This window comes from Amblyomma americanum, chromosome 6 (assembly GCF_052857255.1).
Source record: "Amblyomma americanum isolate KBUSLIRL-KWMA chromosome 6, ASM5285725v1, whole genome shotgun sequence".
Taxonomy (NCBI): Eukaryota; Metazoa; Arthropoda; class Arachnida; order Ixodida; family Ixodidae; genus Amblyomma; species Amblyomma americanum.
In genome coordinates this window covers 51,095,559-51,111,514 of record NC_135502.1, presented here as the reverse complement: position 1 = coordinate 51,111,514, position 15,956 = coordinate 51,095,559, and the positions used below count along the sequence as shown (strand labels likewise).

Here is a 15,956-nt window from a genome sequence, read left to right as displayed (position 1 = left end):
TGTACAGCTTTTCTTTGTAGCCGTATGGCTGAGCTTGGATGGATGCCAATGAGCAACTGCTCCCTTATTACGAATTTGCTCCACCTTGGGGAATTGCTCTAAACATTTGACCAGATACATTATCTTTTGCAGTTCAGGCAACCGTGACTAGTGTGCGGACAGGTTTGCTTCCTAGGGTTTGAGTAAGGAATGGATAAATGCGTGATCTGAATTTTGCGTAAAGAGTATTTGAACAGACTACGAATGTATGTGCAATATAGCAGTGAAGGGTCCCCTTTGATACCTGAGCCACTCTAGAGAATGTTGGGTGGCACCGTGTCTCCTGCCACCCTCTGTGTGCTATATATTTCACACACATGCCTCAGGATGTATTCCAGCTTTCTTCATGAGCTCTTTAGCTTCGTGCCCAGGCACCTCCAGCGAAATAGATGGGCATGGATGACCTGCCTTTTCAGCTGCACTGTTGAAAAAATAAAAACGCGATCAGAACAGTCAATATTGTCAGCTGTAAATGAAAGAGCACTAGGGGTCGCATAAATTGCATAAAAATAAAATTATATCTGAAGAAAGCCTCAACAAAGAATCAAGCTGCCTGCTTTCATGGCCAATGAAAATTAAAAGTGCATACAAATATAATAGCTGCACAAAGGTGTTTGCAAGTGAAATCGGTGAAAAAAAAATGATTTTTTTTTAATTATTTCGCTAAACATATGTGAAGTTTCAAAAATGTAAAACAACAGACTGTGCCCCCTTCTGCTCCTCTAAGCCTCTGTCGGCATGTGTTTCGACGTATGTCGTTCGATTCGCGTGTGAACACCTGTTTACTGGTGGGCTTCTGAGCAGAATGCCTGCGCAAGCGAAAGCTCCTGAGGCTCACGCTCGGGAACGAGTTTATGGTGTCCGATAGCTGTGATGGATGCACAAAAAAAAAGGCTCCGCAGCACGCGGACTTTTAGCGAGTATCACGTTCGCGTTTTCACGGTACTCGCCAACGATACAGACTCTTTGACCTCCGCTTTCTAAACCTTCCTCAGAAAGGTTGCCATTTCGGCTTTAGCGTTAGCACGCGCAAACTCATGGCACCGAGAGAGACAACAGACACGATGGATCACGCAAAAATTTTGTCGGACTACTGCGAAAATCCACCGTGAACGCTCTATCCATGCACAGGGCCGAATCTCTTCGAAAGCATATTTATCCTTGTGTGATCGCGTTGCACCCATTCGCATACCGACTTATTTTGTCGCCCATTCTAGCTACTGTTGTGATCCTGCTTTAAACAAAGCGCCTTCGCGTTCGCAGGCGTCAGTTCGCCGACGCCTGCAGCAAGGCACTGAAGATCGCTGCGCACAAAGTACCCTCTCCTTCCTTCCCGCCTGCGATGCGTGCATGGGAGTTTTCCAAGCTCGAGGTCTACTGCGATGCGGAATGCGGTGCTTTGCACGGACTGTGCTCTATGCAGAGAGCCAGCGGATGAGTAACCCGAGTGGCGCTGGCAAGGGAGACACTGGCCGCATGCTATGGAGCGGCTGGATAAAGCGCGGGTGGAAATGGACACCTTCTGAGCTGAAGAATTCCCCGGTGGGACCCGTCAGATCCCCTGCTTCTCACGGTCGCGTTCGCCGCATGAAGGCAGACAACCCTTTGGGCCTGGTCGGCCCCGCTGCTGAAAGCAAAACAGCTCGTGAATCCAAGGCGCCAAGATTCCTCCTTGCGTGTGTGGGTCTGTTCACCTGTGTGTGTGGTCACGTGTGGTGGGGTGAAGCCCATGAAGTTGCTAACGCAGCATTGGACGCTCGTCAAGCTATTAGATTCTCTAGCTAGGTGCCTGGGCACGATAAAGTCTATTTAAGCTGCTGACTGGGGGGTTTGATCAATTCTTCACATTTAGACTTTTGGTCTCCTTGCTCTCACGTGCTCGCACTTATTACGTATATCTTTGCAAATATCTAACATAAACATTCAAGTCTGCTACCTATCCTAAAGGCTGCCCTTCGTCATCTGCCTACTTCATCGTCCTTCGATGAAGTTCTCGGTCTGGTTTGCAAAGAGCTATAGACTTCCTCCAGCGGATAGATTCTTATATTTTGCGAAGTCATTCATACCACGCACTATCATAGAGTGGAAAAATTTACCACCACACACAGCAATTCAATCTAACGCCTCCACATTTCTTGGTCTCATCTGCAGCGACGTTGGCGTTTGAAATGTTCGAAATTTTTGAATGTTTTTTACAGTTGCTGTACTTTTTCGATTACTTCCGTTCTTTTCGTGCCTAATACGTACACTGTAGTATTTTTCACTTCTGTTATGCCTAATCGTTTTCCTTAAACCTGTAATTTGTATTATATTCTTTTTATCGCCTGTTTGTTTATTTACTTTCTGGTGCTTAATTATTTTTTCCACGTTATACCTAGCCTGTTTATTGTTCCTTTGCTTGTTAATGATGTTTCTTGTACACGTCTTTACACTGACCCCCCTCCCTCCATTAATACCTTCGAAGGAGGACCTTTAGGGGTATGCTGAATAAATAAATGAATAAATAAACCAGACACCAGGCCATCATCTGGCGCCGGTCACAAACTTACACATTTCCAAACCCGGCCCTCTGTAGTCTTATGCACCCAGGGCAATTTTCAGAAAAATGCGCAAACTGCGAACTTAGGGCCACCTTGGACCACATACTATGGGAATGTGCTCATGCCCCCATGGGGGGACGACACATAAAGTCGAAAGACCAATGGGAGGCCTTACTACCGAGCTGCGACCCGGAGACTCAGCTACAACTCGTCCGACTGGCCGAAGCCGTTCCCGCGGGAGAGCCAAGACCTTTCGGCCGTCATCTAGGCGGGTAGCCCTCTAACTACCCTCTTTCTGGTGGACATCAAACGTTTTCCTGCCCTGTCCTATCCCATCCTATCCGGTTCCAAATCATAACACCACAGATAGCTGCATATTCTCAAATGAGAACACAACAAGCCGTCGACTCGGCGTGCTCACTGCTGATTGCTACCAAGGCAACAAACGCGACGCATAAGAAAGCGCGACGACCGGAGTCACCTCCGGCGAGCGCGGTGCTGCTTTACCGCTGAGTAATGGCAAAGTAGCGGAAGGTGGTAATGGATAAGGGTGGTGCTAAAACGTTTCCGTTCTTTAGAGACATGTCGGCGACACAGGAACACTTCGCTCTCTTCACAGTATAAATTCCGGAAAGACGTTCGTCTGCTACGGTGATTTTGCGAGGATCGCCAGCCACGCCGTCGTCACAACTTCGGTCTTATAGTCTCTGGTGCCCTTATAGAATGTCGGAATTAAGTGCTCAGCGTCAATGACGCGATTGCACCCCACAAATCAGCCCGAATTTCGGCACGAGCAAGGGACGCCAATGCGTTCATAGGCGACGAGCTATGCGTGGACCTCCACTCGTGCCACGTTGCCACATTTCGCAGCGCCCCCTGAAGTTGATTGGTTTATGGTTCATGGGGATTTAACGTCCCAAAGCGACTCAGACTATGAAGGACGCTGTAGTGAAGGGCTCTAGAAATTTTGACCACCAGGGGTTCCTTAACGTGCACTGACATCGCACAGTACACGGGCGTCTAGAATTTCGCCTCCATCGTAATTCGACCGCCGCAGCCGGGATCGAACCCGCGTCTTTCGGGTCAGAAGCCGAGCGCCATAACAACTGAGCCACCGCGGCGGGTGATAAAAAAAGGAGTGCTAGAAGAAAGGAAGAAAGAGGTGCCGTAGTGGAGGGCTCCGGGAATAATTTCTACCACTTGGGGATCTTTAACGTGCGCTGGCATCATAAAGCACACGGGTACCTTCAGCGTTTCGCCTCCATCGTAACGCGGCTGCAGCGGTCGGATTCGAACCCGGGTACTCCGGCTCAGTAGCCGCGCCCATCAACCAAGCTTCAGTATATGACCTCAGGTCACATGGGATCAACAGGAGGGAACACTGGCGCCCAATGGAACGCCTGAGCTCTCTTACACCCGAAAGTGAATGAGCTAGAGGGAAGCATCACTAATTAATTAGACACCATTTTTTAACGTCAGTTCAGTCCTTCACAGTGCCAGGGCGCAGCCCCGTCTTTACATCACATTCAACTTGCTACAGCTCCTATGATTACGTGGGCACAAAAATCTCTGACGTGTAAGGCGCATTTCTGGATAATTTTTGGAAGTGGTTCTGTAGCGGGGCTGTCCCCGTGTGCACCGTCAATTGTTTAATTTAATTTACAAAGAAAAGAGGCATGGGGAAGGTCTGAGAGATTCTTCAATATGTTGCTTATTGGAAGCAGCAAATGAGCAGTGTGTATTTTTTTCACTGCGAGGCACTCCACAAATTTTTGGAAAACACGTAGCCTTGCTAGCAAATACTTGCTAGAAGAATGGGCTTTCATGCTTCCAGGAATTAATACCGAAAGGCACGAACATGAAAGACACAGTTGCACACAGGGCATAACGCACTCACAACTGTTTAATGTGAAAAAAAAATAGCGAAGAAAAACTTCGCCACGGGACAGAGCACAACGAGCCCGAGACGCCCTCTGAGGAGCATATCGGGTAGTGGCACCTCCATATCAGCGCACGAGGCCTATAGCAGCTCGCACATTGGCGTCACGGGTAGGCATCCGAACGCATCGTTGAAGGAGCGCAGTTTGCGCAAGGCGCCCGTCTCACAGCTGCCCTCGACGTCGTGGCGCCGATTCCGACAGTCCTGCATGAATGAGAGGTGTGGAGTCCTTGTTATAAGCAACGCTCTTCAAAGCCAGCCGATGATGCACAGTCTGCCCTGCCAAACTGATTAATCTTTTCGTGCGTGCTGCATTGTCGTTTCCAGGTCGTCGGATTGATACCGACCACCAGTAGTTATTTAGGTGCACCGAGATGTTAGCGCATGGACGTTTTGTCATGTCTTCTTAATAGAAACTTGGCCTACGAAGTCGGTACCAAATCTGGCAATTCGTTCTCAACAACCGAACGCCAAAGCCAGCTGAGCCTCCACGAGCAATGAACGGACTGAGAAACTCGTTGGCATCTGACATTACAATTAAAGAAATGTACTCCGAAGAAGCCTATGTTTGAGCGGTTTCATGAAGCTATTATTTTGAGCAGCCGTAGCGCATATTTCTAGTGTTTGCTTTTTCTCTTTCTCTCGAAAAGCCAGAATCGTTGACTGATGCTAAATCTCAACAGGGTAAATTATACCCTTAATTTATATGTTTTGGCTTCTTGCTTTGAAATACTGATGCTAAATCGCAACAGGGCGAATTATGCCCTCAACTTCTATGGCTTGGCTTCTTGCCCTCAAATACAGACCTCAGAAGGCTGCGGGTGCTGGGAATAGCTGACTGCTCTGATTCTAACACTGTAGTCACACGGAACACTCGCAGTGGGATTCCGGCGTGCTGGTTTATAATGACTAACTGCAGGCTCGTGTGATACGAAGAGCAGCGCAATATTTTCATGGCCACAGAGAAGTTGTACCGCGGGGCGTTTAGTAGACGCCACGACGTCTCACCTTGAGGCACGCCATGGTAAAGAACTGCATGGGCGCTGTGAGGCGCATGTGCATGGGCAGCCACGGGGCGGCGCTGGTGTTCATGTCCAGTTTGGGGGCCACCACGTGTTGGGCGCAATGGTGCGCCAGCAGGTTCTCGTACACGTGCACTGCCTTCGAGCCGCTCGGCGCAAGGCACTCAGGCTTGGGTGGCACGCCGCGACGCATTAGCCTGCGCCGCATATTGCTCGCATTGGCTCTGTCTAGCTGTATTCCGAACGTATTCCTTGATATCACCACAAGTGCTTTTGACCGTGTGTTGATCTGTTGTCACCGTCAAGGTCAACTCACTGTACAAAACCTTGACATTGACCTTCAGGTGACAGATCTTAAGGCCCGCTTGAGGTGAAGGTATACGGTAACGTTTGAGGTCACCTGCTTCGGTCTCCTCCTCGAAGAAAGGGTATTCTGACAGCCGCCGCCATCAGCCGTTTTTTGGCGTTTTTCAAACCGCCGTTTTCAGCCGTTCATCTTTTAGTGCGAAATCACTTTTAGCCGCACTCCACGGGTTTCAGCGGTGTCTGTGTGTGTGAAGCCTCTCAGTAGCAAGTGTAACTGATTCACTGGGTCAGTGGACACCTCAATCGCGCTGTGAGGAGGCAGTGGCGTCCACCTACAAGTTGAGGCACTTATGAGCCTTTCTTTTTCTCAAAACCTGGGGAAGGTTTAGACTCCGCTGATTTTGAGGAAAGGAAAGACGCATAACTGGCTCTCTGGGTCAGTGGACACCTCATTCGCGCTTTGAGGAACGTGCCGGCGGCGTTCACCTACAAAAAAAAATAGCTCTGGCTCAACCCGGCAGAACACAGTAAGACGAGTGGAAGTTCTGCTAAGCATGGTTATCCAATCTGACGCCTTTCCATATCGTAAAGATAATCAAATTCCGCTTCACGGCGGCGATACATCGTCGAAGCACTATAGTTGCGGCACGTTACTCATCCATGGCTTTGTGTGGAGTTTGTTGTTGTTGTGACTGCAGGAAGAATGAAAAGGAAAGTGCACGGGCCTGCCCACTAGCTCAAGCTGAGCCACAATCGCTGCCATGTGCAGACAGTAGTAGAGTTAAAAGAGACGTGAGAGGAAAGATTGAAAGACAAGACGCGCGTCGCGACAACCGCGTCATCCGAAACGACGACGATGGTTTAGCAACAGACACACCCGGTGACAAGGAGCCCTCGCCACATTGGTGAGAGCCCCTAGTTTCCATCCCCGTAGGGCAAGGGAATTTCCCAAATCCAGTCTGGCTGCTCCTCACGTGAATGCGCTCACCTCTGAACGAGTCGTCGTGCAATGATGTGACCAAGGATGCCCTCAGTCACCGCGGGTACGGCGTTGTCTCGGTAGAAAGCGTGAACAGCCCCGGCTGGGACGATCACTTGTCCGTCTCTGGACACCATAATGTCAACGTCGGATGGGTCGAAGTGCACGTCGGAAGGTCTCAGCTGCCGCTCCCTTTCCTTCATCGCTTTCCGCCAGATCCACAGAAAGCGAGGATTAACGGTGACATCCTCTAATAGAAGCGGAAACAAGGAAAGGGCAAATTCGGCGCGCTAAAGGGTCATCGAGCAGAATTACAAATGACAGCTATCGCAAGATTACAGCGTCCTGATGGTAACTCTACGGAGGCCAAAAATCTAAAAACATGCATCAAACCCGGCAGTTGCTTTCACAATGAAACCGCGTTGGCATTATAACCGCGAATCTTTCCTTGAGGCCGGGGCATGTCGCCATCCAGTTGTATCAGCGATCACGGAGTCCATATTTGTCTGGACGTCATCATCAACGTCATGAGTTTGAATCAAGTGACTGGGCTGTAGTAGCTGACGTTATATATAAAAAACATCAAAAATCAGCAGACGAATTATTATCGAAGATTACAGGGCAAGAACTGTCAGGCCTGACCAAAAGGACAAAAGAAAATAGCGAAAACGTATCATCTGAAACAACGTCGAAGTTAGGTTATGCAAACTCGTGACCAGACGCCATGCGTTGTAGAAGGACCCGTTACTGACCAAATCAGTCAGTAAAGGAATGCAATGCGAGACATCTCCCGCACACATTAGCATTCAAAAATCAGCGATTATCACCATCGTATGATCACTGACTGAGCACCGTCCCGGTCTTCAATGCGATTTCTTCACAAGCTGCGGGAGCCCCTAAACTGGCACATTGCTCAGAATGCTTACGTAGCATAGATGTGCGGTGACACACTCCCATCTGACGCTATGTCATTACGAATATTAGTGTCGTCCAACAACATTTCTCTTTTAAATGTCCATGCCGAGTTGGAAGCTGTCCTCAAGTGGCAAGATGATGACCACAAAATAGCGGAGCTTGCTTGAAGGTAAGTTATCGCCACCTCAGCAGCCAGATGTGGTTACCACAGCTTTTTGGCCAGGATCTTTGCGCGTTGAGTTGAAACATGAGGCTGTAGCTGTTAACAATTGATTTCCGGATTCATTCCTTTGCCACTTTATGATTTAGTCCTTCCGCCTTTTACGCCAGGGTCGATAACCAGTAAGCAATGCCGGCTTTGAAAAATCAAAGGCGGCGCTGACCAATGGCAGAAAGGTAGGCGCAATGTAACCAGAAAGGAATCCTCGAAGAATACGACCCTCCGAACAGCTCTGTGCGGACTTCAGTGGATGCCTTCAGCAACGCGGTACGCGTCCGTGGCGTCGCGTATCAGTACCCAAATAAGTAGCGTAGTGGCTGTTCAGTTTGTCCAGGCTGTCTAGATTGGGTGGAAAACCGACCACCACATCGGCGCCCTTCGTGGATTCTCTGGGTGGCCGGACCCACCGCGAGGCGTTCACTGCCAAGCAGCTTATGACAGCACGGGTGAGCTGCTCCACGCCATTTCGGGTCTCTTTACTGCGCACCAAAAGTGGAAGAGAAAAGAGTAAAAGAACTCACTGTCGAGCAGTGCCATCTGGTTAACACTAGAAAGAATAACGCAATAAACGTGGGGGAAATAAATTCTGCTCTCACAGGGAATTGGTGTATGGCCACGCAGTTTTAATTTCACTGCCATTTTTTCTTGGAATATAGCTGTCACAGAAGATGATGGCTGGATGTTATGGTAATGTACGAGAGAGTTGAGATGAACCTGTTAATGCAGACCTTTAGAATAGGTTAACCCTATCGGTAAGGGTCATACGGGAATAGCGGGGTGCCAGTACGCAGGCGCAGGACAATAAAGCCCCTCCGGTTATTGTCCTGCGCATGCGCACCGGCGCCCCGCTATTCCCCTAGGCCCCTAGCCGGAAGGGTCACCCTATTCTAAAACTTCCTAATAGAAGAGAAGAGTTTGGAGCCCGGCCATGTGACCTAGCCAAGCACACAAGCACCCACGAGACATCTCGCCGCCTTCCAGTATGGTCATTGCAATGAAGACATACCACATGAGTGCAAGTAACTGCCAGCTGCTGCCATTCATCTGCCGCTGGTATTCATGGGCATTCACATACAAAGTAGACTGTCCAACACTAGGCTTCGGTGATACGCTAGCAACGGAGGTCCGACGGCCAGTTAGAGTTGTTAGCAGTGCTACGTTAGTAGCAGTTACCAACTAGTACTACGACACTCAAATGCTTTCGCATTCACAGCACGTAAGTATTCTTAAGTGCCCTCCGTAAGCTTTTTACACCGAGAAGTTGCTATAACAAGCTCACCAGCGATTGTCTTTAGTACACAGTACCCAACCACAGCTGGCATGACGTCAGAGCCAAGCGCGGTTAAGTCAGTGTCAGTCAGCCGGAACAGCGAACTTTAGAGATAAGGTGCAATAAAGACCGATAGCAATTTGCAGCACTGTAGAAAAGACTGCATGTGATCTTGGCAATTGCAGGCCGCTCTAGCCGCGTCTCGCGTAGCCAACAAAGTGATAAGGGCACGTGCCGGTGACGATGCGCAAATTATACATAAAATAAACTGACAAAGTGTTGTTTCGCGGCAATATCATGGAACGTGCAAAACCGCTCCACTGTACCGAAGGACCAAAAGGTCAAACTGAGTTGCAAAAAAACATGACAAACTCTATGCATTCGCTTCTGCCTACTGTAGCGCTGGCGTTAATTTACAAATGAACCTCCCACTGCTAAAAAGCGCTATACTACTTCTTAAGACGAAATTTCCACTGAGGGGCTGTTGTCGCTAAGCTGTTGCTGTGCTCCTGGCTAAGCCCAACAATAAATAAGCATAGTGACGAAAAGCAATGCCGTGAATTTCAGTGGAAGCTTTTCGGTGGAAATTTTCTTTTAAGCAGCAACACAGCGTTGTTTAACAGTTGCGGATTCTTTTTTTTTTAGACCTTCAGCCGTTTGTGGAGCAGCCGCATCATTCCCTGATTCCCGGTGTAGTGATCGAAAACTTTCACATCACAGCGCTGGCCGACCAGAGCGCTATTCAGGCGTGCAATGGAGTGGACACTTCGCGGAATGTATCTTGTGTGGTGATTCAGAAGGGCTCACCATAGAGGTTGTCCTGAAACCAGGTGGACGTTGAAGGCAACGCTTTCGTAGAGTAAAAAGGTGTTCGGAACTGTTGATGTGCTTAATTAAATGGCAATAATTTCCGTGACAACCCTGCAGGCGTCAGTGTTGTATACCATACACGACCACGCATGTGCCTGATAATATTTTTCAGCGATTTATTCCGCCCTTTACTACCCCACGTGCTCCCTCCATACTTTCAACGTGAGTATAACGTCAAACGTAGGTTTCGCGATGGGACGCCTTTGGACGCTTCACTCCGTTTCCTTGTCGTGATGGGGCACCACTGATGGGAAATTCTAGACTTACGTCATGATGCGAGCTGTTAATATGGCTAGCGAATGTTCTCTTACAAAGCGCCGGCCGAAGATGAGAACGAAGAAACGTGTTCGCCCATTTGCCGTGTTATGCCGCTATAGTTACGGAGTGCACGCGCTGAGTTCGGGTGAAAACTTGCAAATGGTGGGATACAGACAGGAAAGGGCGTTATTTGCCAGAACAATAGCGTCGAGACAGCTGTCGGCCGTTTCCGCGATGTCGCTGCAGCTACGCTCACTACTCCTCCTCTTTCGTCCAAGCCCTGCTCTTCAGTGCTATCGGCAGTAAAAGCGGCAAGGACGGTTGGCTCACCTAAGTAGTAGGGCGGTGGCTGCGAAAGGTGCGGCCATAGCCTGCTTGACCCGCGTGATGCACCGCTCATAGAAGGCTGCTGCCCCTACTATATGGGCGACAGTGCGCCTCACGTAAGGAATGAGCTCCTGCAGCACGTTCCAGCCTGTCCACAGGTACAGGTCACGCAGGCCGAGCCTCCTCCAGACGGAGGCCAGGGCCGAAGGCACCCTCTTGTCGAGGTCCACGGCGGCGTCTCGAGGGTAAGGGGTCTGGGTAGCCACGGCATCGGCGAATGCCTGCGGGCCCAGTCCTTCGATGACCACTTCGTCCGCCTTGGTGGCCATAATGGATGGGACCTGCACATGACACTCAGTGATGCTACTCCGTCCTCAGGTAAGCAGTGACGCCTCGCATGAAATACGTAAATAATCCAGGGGTGAAATGTGCGCCAGTGCCGCAATTAATATGGGAGGGACGAGGCGGGTGGTTGTAAGGAAAGGAAAGACATGCTGATTTCTCATTCTGAGTGCACCCGGCATATGCCACTGCACCCTCCCATGCTCCTGTGTAACCCACCGCGACACGTCTTTGCAATCCGGACGTTGGTAGGGGAATTAAATGTTCTTCATCCTTCTGAGTGGACGCCGGAACCGTGCTGCGAGCCCACAGGGCCATTGTTTTTGTTATTTGTTGCGGTGTCTATTTGTTGCGGTGAGTTCGATCCCACAGATGACGGTTGATACGATCCCCATACGCCCTTCGTGGGTCCGGAACTCACAGGAAACACGTAGCTACTTTTTTTTTCATTTTCTTTAGACTTACAGATCTAAAATATTGCAGAAGTTGCTTCCCCTTCTACAATAAACGAAACCTGAATAAAGGTTAGTAACACTGCCCAGTGCTTTCCTTAGCCTCAGAGGCCTTTGGCTACTTTCAGAATATATCCAAATGAGCATAGCGATGCTCTCAGTTCTGGCGAGCATGGCATAGCGATACTCTCAGTTCTGGCAGCATCGATACCAGAGGTAGCCGAAGGTTTTCTGCGCTGTTGCTGCTGGCCACTCCTGGTCACTCTCCTCGGGATGCGTGTATAACAACGTGCCACGTCAGCAACTAATGGTTGGATGTGGCCCTGGTAAACAGTCTAAACGATAGGCTTACACGTAACCAAATTAGTTTCGAAAGTAAAAGTCGAGGCAGCCGCTGTTGTAGCTCAGTTGGTACAGCACCATGCGCGACAAACGGAGTTCATGGGCTCGGATCCTGACGGTGGCATGTGGTTGTCCTCACCTAACGCGTGCGAAGGTTTGGAGTAAGATGCGCGGCTCTCTTTCGCAGCCATATGACTGCGCTCTGGTCTGATGAGTGCTTACTTCAGTGACAGAATCGTCGCATGCCTATGCGCCCGGCGTTTTGTGATAACGTGATGGACGCTGTAGTTGATCTTTTAGCCTGTTAGTTTTCCTTTTACTAATGCAACACGGGCTTGCAAGGTATAACCCTGCACGAAAACTGCTGCACCATAGGTTCACGCGTGCATGTGCCGTACCCCGTGGTGTTCTGATTGCGTCTCTACTCCTTTGGCTGCTGAAGCCAGAGCTTCGGTGACACTGTCGTGCAGGGCTACACATTGCTTGAGCATGTCGTCCGACGCGCCCGCGACTGCAGCCAGAGCTTTGAAGTAGTTTATCTTGTCGTCTTCGCTCAGCCCCTTGTAGAATTGAGTCCTTTCGGCCACTGCTGTGTCCAGATTAACCATGAGACAACCCGGTGTGCCTGCACAGGCGCATAACAAATACACTGCGCATTCGCTCACTCTGGGCTGTTGCATGCAGTAAGGGTTTACTGAAAGGATGATAATACGCTTAAACCAGGCGTGGGAGAAGTAGGAGGGTAAATAACCCCCCTCCCCCCGCACCAAAAAAAAAAAAGCGCAGAACCATAATGAGGCACAGATAGGCATGCCGAGAGGGAAACAGATATTTGAGTCTGCATCGAGAGTGGGTGCGGCTGCAAGGGGAAACGGCAGCGTAGGTTGTGCTGCAGTACACGCTGACACGCACTGTTTCCTACTCTGACATCTTTGAAAGCAGTTTCTTATCTGAGCATTCCGCAGTAATCGCTTCGTTCGACTTTCTGCACTCACGCTTTAGAATTCAGGAAATATGCCTTAGCTAGAAGCGTCTCCTTAAGGCATGTGTTATACTTTGTCAAGCCTGATGCCATGTCAGAATTGTTCCGAGCTTTGTCCCGCGAAAAGCACAAGCGGTCGGTTGCTGGAAGGCATCGGGCCAACCCTATATGGCCAACAGTCAGCAGACATGGACACTAGCCAAGCACATATCGATCTATGCCTACGCATGCATGACATATATTAGTGTGGGCAGAGAAAAAGAAAGAAAAATAATGTTGCCCAGCCCGCACTGCCTAAGGCACAACGGGCTAAACGCATGCATGACTCGCGGAAGAAACTGGCCGTGGAATATTGAACATGCACTGCCCAGGCGGCACAGCAAGTGTTCCACTGAGCGACTAAAAACTGCTGCCGTCAGCCGTTTGGGCCACTACGAACGCGTGAGAAAGTTCTGAACGATTAGAAGCCCGTGTTTGGCAGATAACATTCCTTGCCTGTAGCTTCTAGCCAGGTAGCCCAGACATATGACGCATAGCATGTGTAGATTCGACAGAGCGCGGAAGCTCATGCTGATAAGCGCATGCAGAAAGGTGGCGTAGAAAAGCAGTACAGTCGCGAGTGAAAAAGATTAGCACAATGACGTCACTCGAGCGGTGAAATTTGCGCCGCGCGGCTGGCGTTGCACCTTGCTTAGCGAACACACTTTGCACTTTTGTTATCGGCGTTTTCGTAACCACAGAGCCTAGCGTTGCTATCTGCCGCTCCAGTGGCACGTACGTCACTAGTGATAATATTTTTTGCTTGCGACTGCACGAGTGCACGAAGAACTGCTTGCTCCTCTCGCTAGGCTGTGTCTTACGGCGCTCTGCGATCAACACGGAGGACTTCAGCGCAGGTAATACCTTATCACGACCCTCAGGAAAACCGATTTTCTGGGCTGTGGGGAGAACGTGGGGCAGCCAGGCTCAACACTAAACTCTTTCCTGTACTACGAACTCAGCCCAGTGCCCAATATGGCGGCGCCTATCGATCTCTCTTTTTTTTTTTTTTTGAAAAGGTCCGAAGCTGTTACGAATCCTACTCCATTGACAAAGTTCACTTGGATGGCGACCCTAGAAAGACTGCTATAGGGCCGCCTGGTTGACACATGGCTAACCAAAATTCAACGGCGCAGAGACAGGGCGGGGAAATAAAGACGCGCTGCAGTACTAACCACCACAAACTACTGCGCATGAGTGGCATTATATACGTGTGAAAGACAGCGAAAGACCGGTGGTCATAACAAACACTTTCGCTCTTTTCTTGCGTCTGTTCCGCACATACTTTGCCGCTTATGCGCAATAGCTCCTGGTATTTAGCGCTGCAGTCTGCTCTTCCTTCCCCGTCCTCTCTTCAAGCTGTTCGCTTTTCTGTAGTAGCGTCCACTTGACAGGGACGGCAGCCCACGACACTCACTGGGCAGGATTCGTATGAGCCCACTTAGCATGTACGTGAAGGCCAGGTGCACGTGCTTGACCAACAGCTGCTCAGCTCTCGTGTCCACGCCCGAGGGGGGACCTTTCACGTCGAGATTTTCGCCTTTCATTAAGTTCCTCAGGTCTTCCACAAACTCAGCTTCTTTTTCGTCCACCACGTAGCGCTCATAGCAAAGCTGGGCCATAATCATGGCTTTCTTTCGGGAGCCTTCCAGCTTCTTCTCTTCGATCAGCTGCAGTGCTTTCCTGAGGACGCCCTGCACCGGGTATCACGTCAAACAATAAGTAAGTAGGGATCTTTTTATAGCATCAGAACGGCCAGAACCGAGGCGCTCGCTATATTCTACCCAGCGCGCAAGTTAATGCACTGTGTTTAGAGAAATCCCCAAAGTGGTGTAGATTTTAGTCAAGAGAGTTCTGAACTATTAGCGTCCGTATAAGCGCTGCTGTACCGCTACAAATGAAAGTCTGTTAAGCTTTCTCAGAACCTTCTCAGTTTAAAAATTCACCCTGGTCGGGGGCTCGAATCCGGCACCTCCTTTCTGGGCTGCTTGCTCTGTATCTAAACGGTAGGTTAAACGGAGCATTCAAGTTTGCAATTAACACATGTAACGCGGAACTCTCAACTCTTAGTCCCACGCAACGCTTTGAACTTTTTATCGAGGCTATAGAAGGCGAGACAGCCGCCATGGCTCAGTTGGTAGACCATCTCACACAACGTCTGGATTTGGATATCATTTTTGGAAAGTGTCCACAAGCGGCCCGCGACCTGGTCTATGGAGTGTAGTGTCATAGCCGCCGAGCCGAAGCGGTTGGTCTGTTCCCACTCTTTACCTGACTCACGCAAACGCCGCATATAGTGCACGGCACCAACCCTCCAAAGAGAGGTTTTCATGTCCTGCAGGACGCTGTCGGCGCCCTGGTAGCGTCCGCATGCGTACTCCCGGAAGTTGCTGCACGGCGCCACAAGCGTGTTCAGGTTGCGGCGCAGGTAGTCGGCCGCGTCTACGCACGACCTGGTGTAACAGACATTGCGTTCTGCCTCCAGGCTGCCAGGTGGCTGATCTGGCTTTGGCTGATCGGGTTGCGGCGGGTTGGGATATGGCCGAATCACGTGGGTCACCCCTGCTGGCCTCGTTGTGTTGTTCTGCGCGGTGTTATAGAAGGACAGTGCTTACCAGATATGCGATATATATCTCGATGTGTAGCTTTGCCTTCTAGGGGTATGCCATCTACGTCGATTAGTTTCACTGGCTGATTTTCACGGCTTCACAAGACTACTCTTAAATGGTGCATTTTGAGCTTTCTGGGCCGCGAGATAATTCAGTACAGCTGCCGAGCATAGAAATCGTATTTAAGGTAGAAATTCAGAAGTTTCGTGTCCACATCAGGAGTGCACGCAATTTCTGTGGGTGTTCCAGGTGTTTTAATGGTAATTGAGCGAAAGCTAAGCAAACTGTTGAGCACCACGGCAACGACTGCGTTGCAAGAAAGGGGCTGAGTTAAGCTGGCGGCGTGGAGACATGTAATTTGGTTGTGTGCTAACATAACATTAAAATTAACCGTACAGTACAGCAGTCGGAAAAGGATATAATTTCAGCGTTTCTAACTCGTAACGTAGTGCGTGGCTCGTGAGAATGTCAGTCTTCCGAAAGTGTGCAAACTGAGGCATTTTTG

The 15,956-nt window shown here is 49.8% G+C and overlaps 1 protein-coding gene across 1 annotated transcript in view; it reads right to left on the bottom strand.

Annotated features, from left to right (window-relative positions):
* Positions 1 to 4,599: 4,599 nt before the first annotated feature.
* Positions 4,600 to 15,956, bottom strand: part of LOC144095258 (uncharacterized) — a 13,836-nt gene continuing 2,479 nt past the window's right edge. The window contains exons 2-9 of the mRNA XM_077629038.1: positions 15,049 to 15,426; positions 14,260 to 14,536; positions 12,220 to 12,446; positions 10,689 to 11,026; positions 8,258 to 8,439; positions 6,835 to 7,075; positions 5,527 to 5,737; positions 4,600 to 4,722 (exon numbers count right to left, since the gene is read on the bottom strand). Coding sequence (XP_077485164.1) covers positions 4,600 to 4,722; positions 5,527 to 5,737; positions 6,835 to 7,075; positions 8,258 to 8,439; positions 10,689 to 11,026; positions 12,220 to 12,446; positions 14,260 to 14,536; positions 15,049 to 15,426 — 1,977 coding nt within the window. The remainder of the gene's footprint in view (positions 4,723 to 5,526; positions 5,738 to 6,834; positions 7,076 to 8,257; positions 8,440 to 10,688; positions 11,027 to 12,219; positions 12,447 to 14,259; positions 14,537 to 15,048; positions 15,427 to 15,956) is intronic.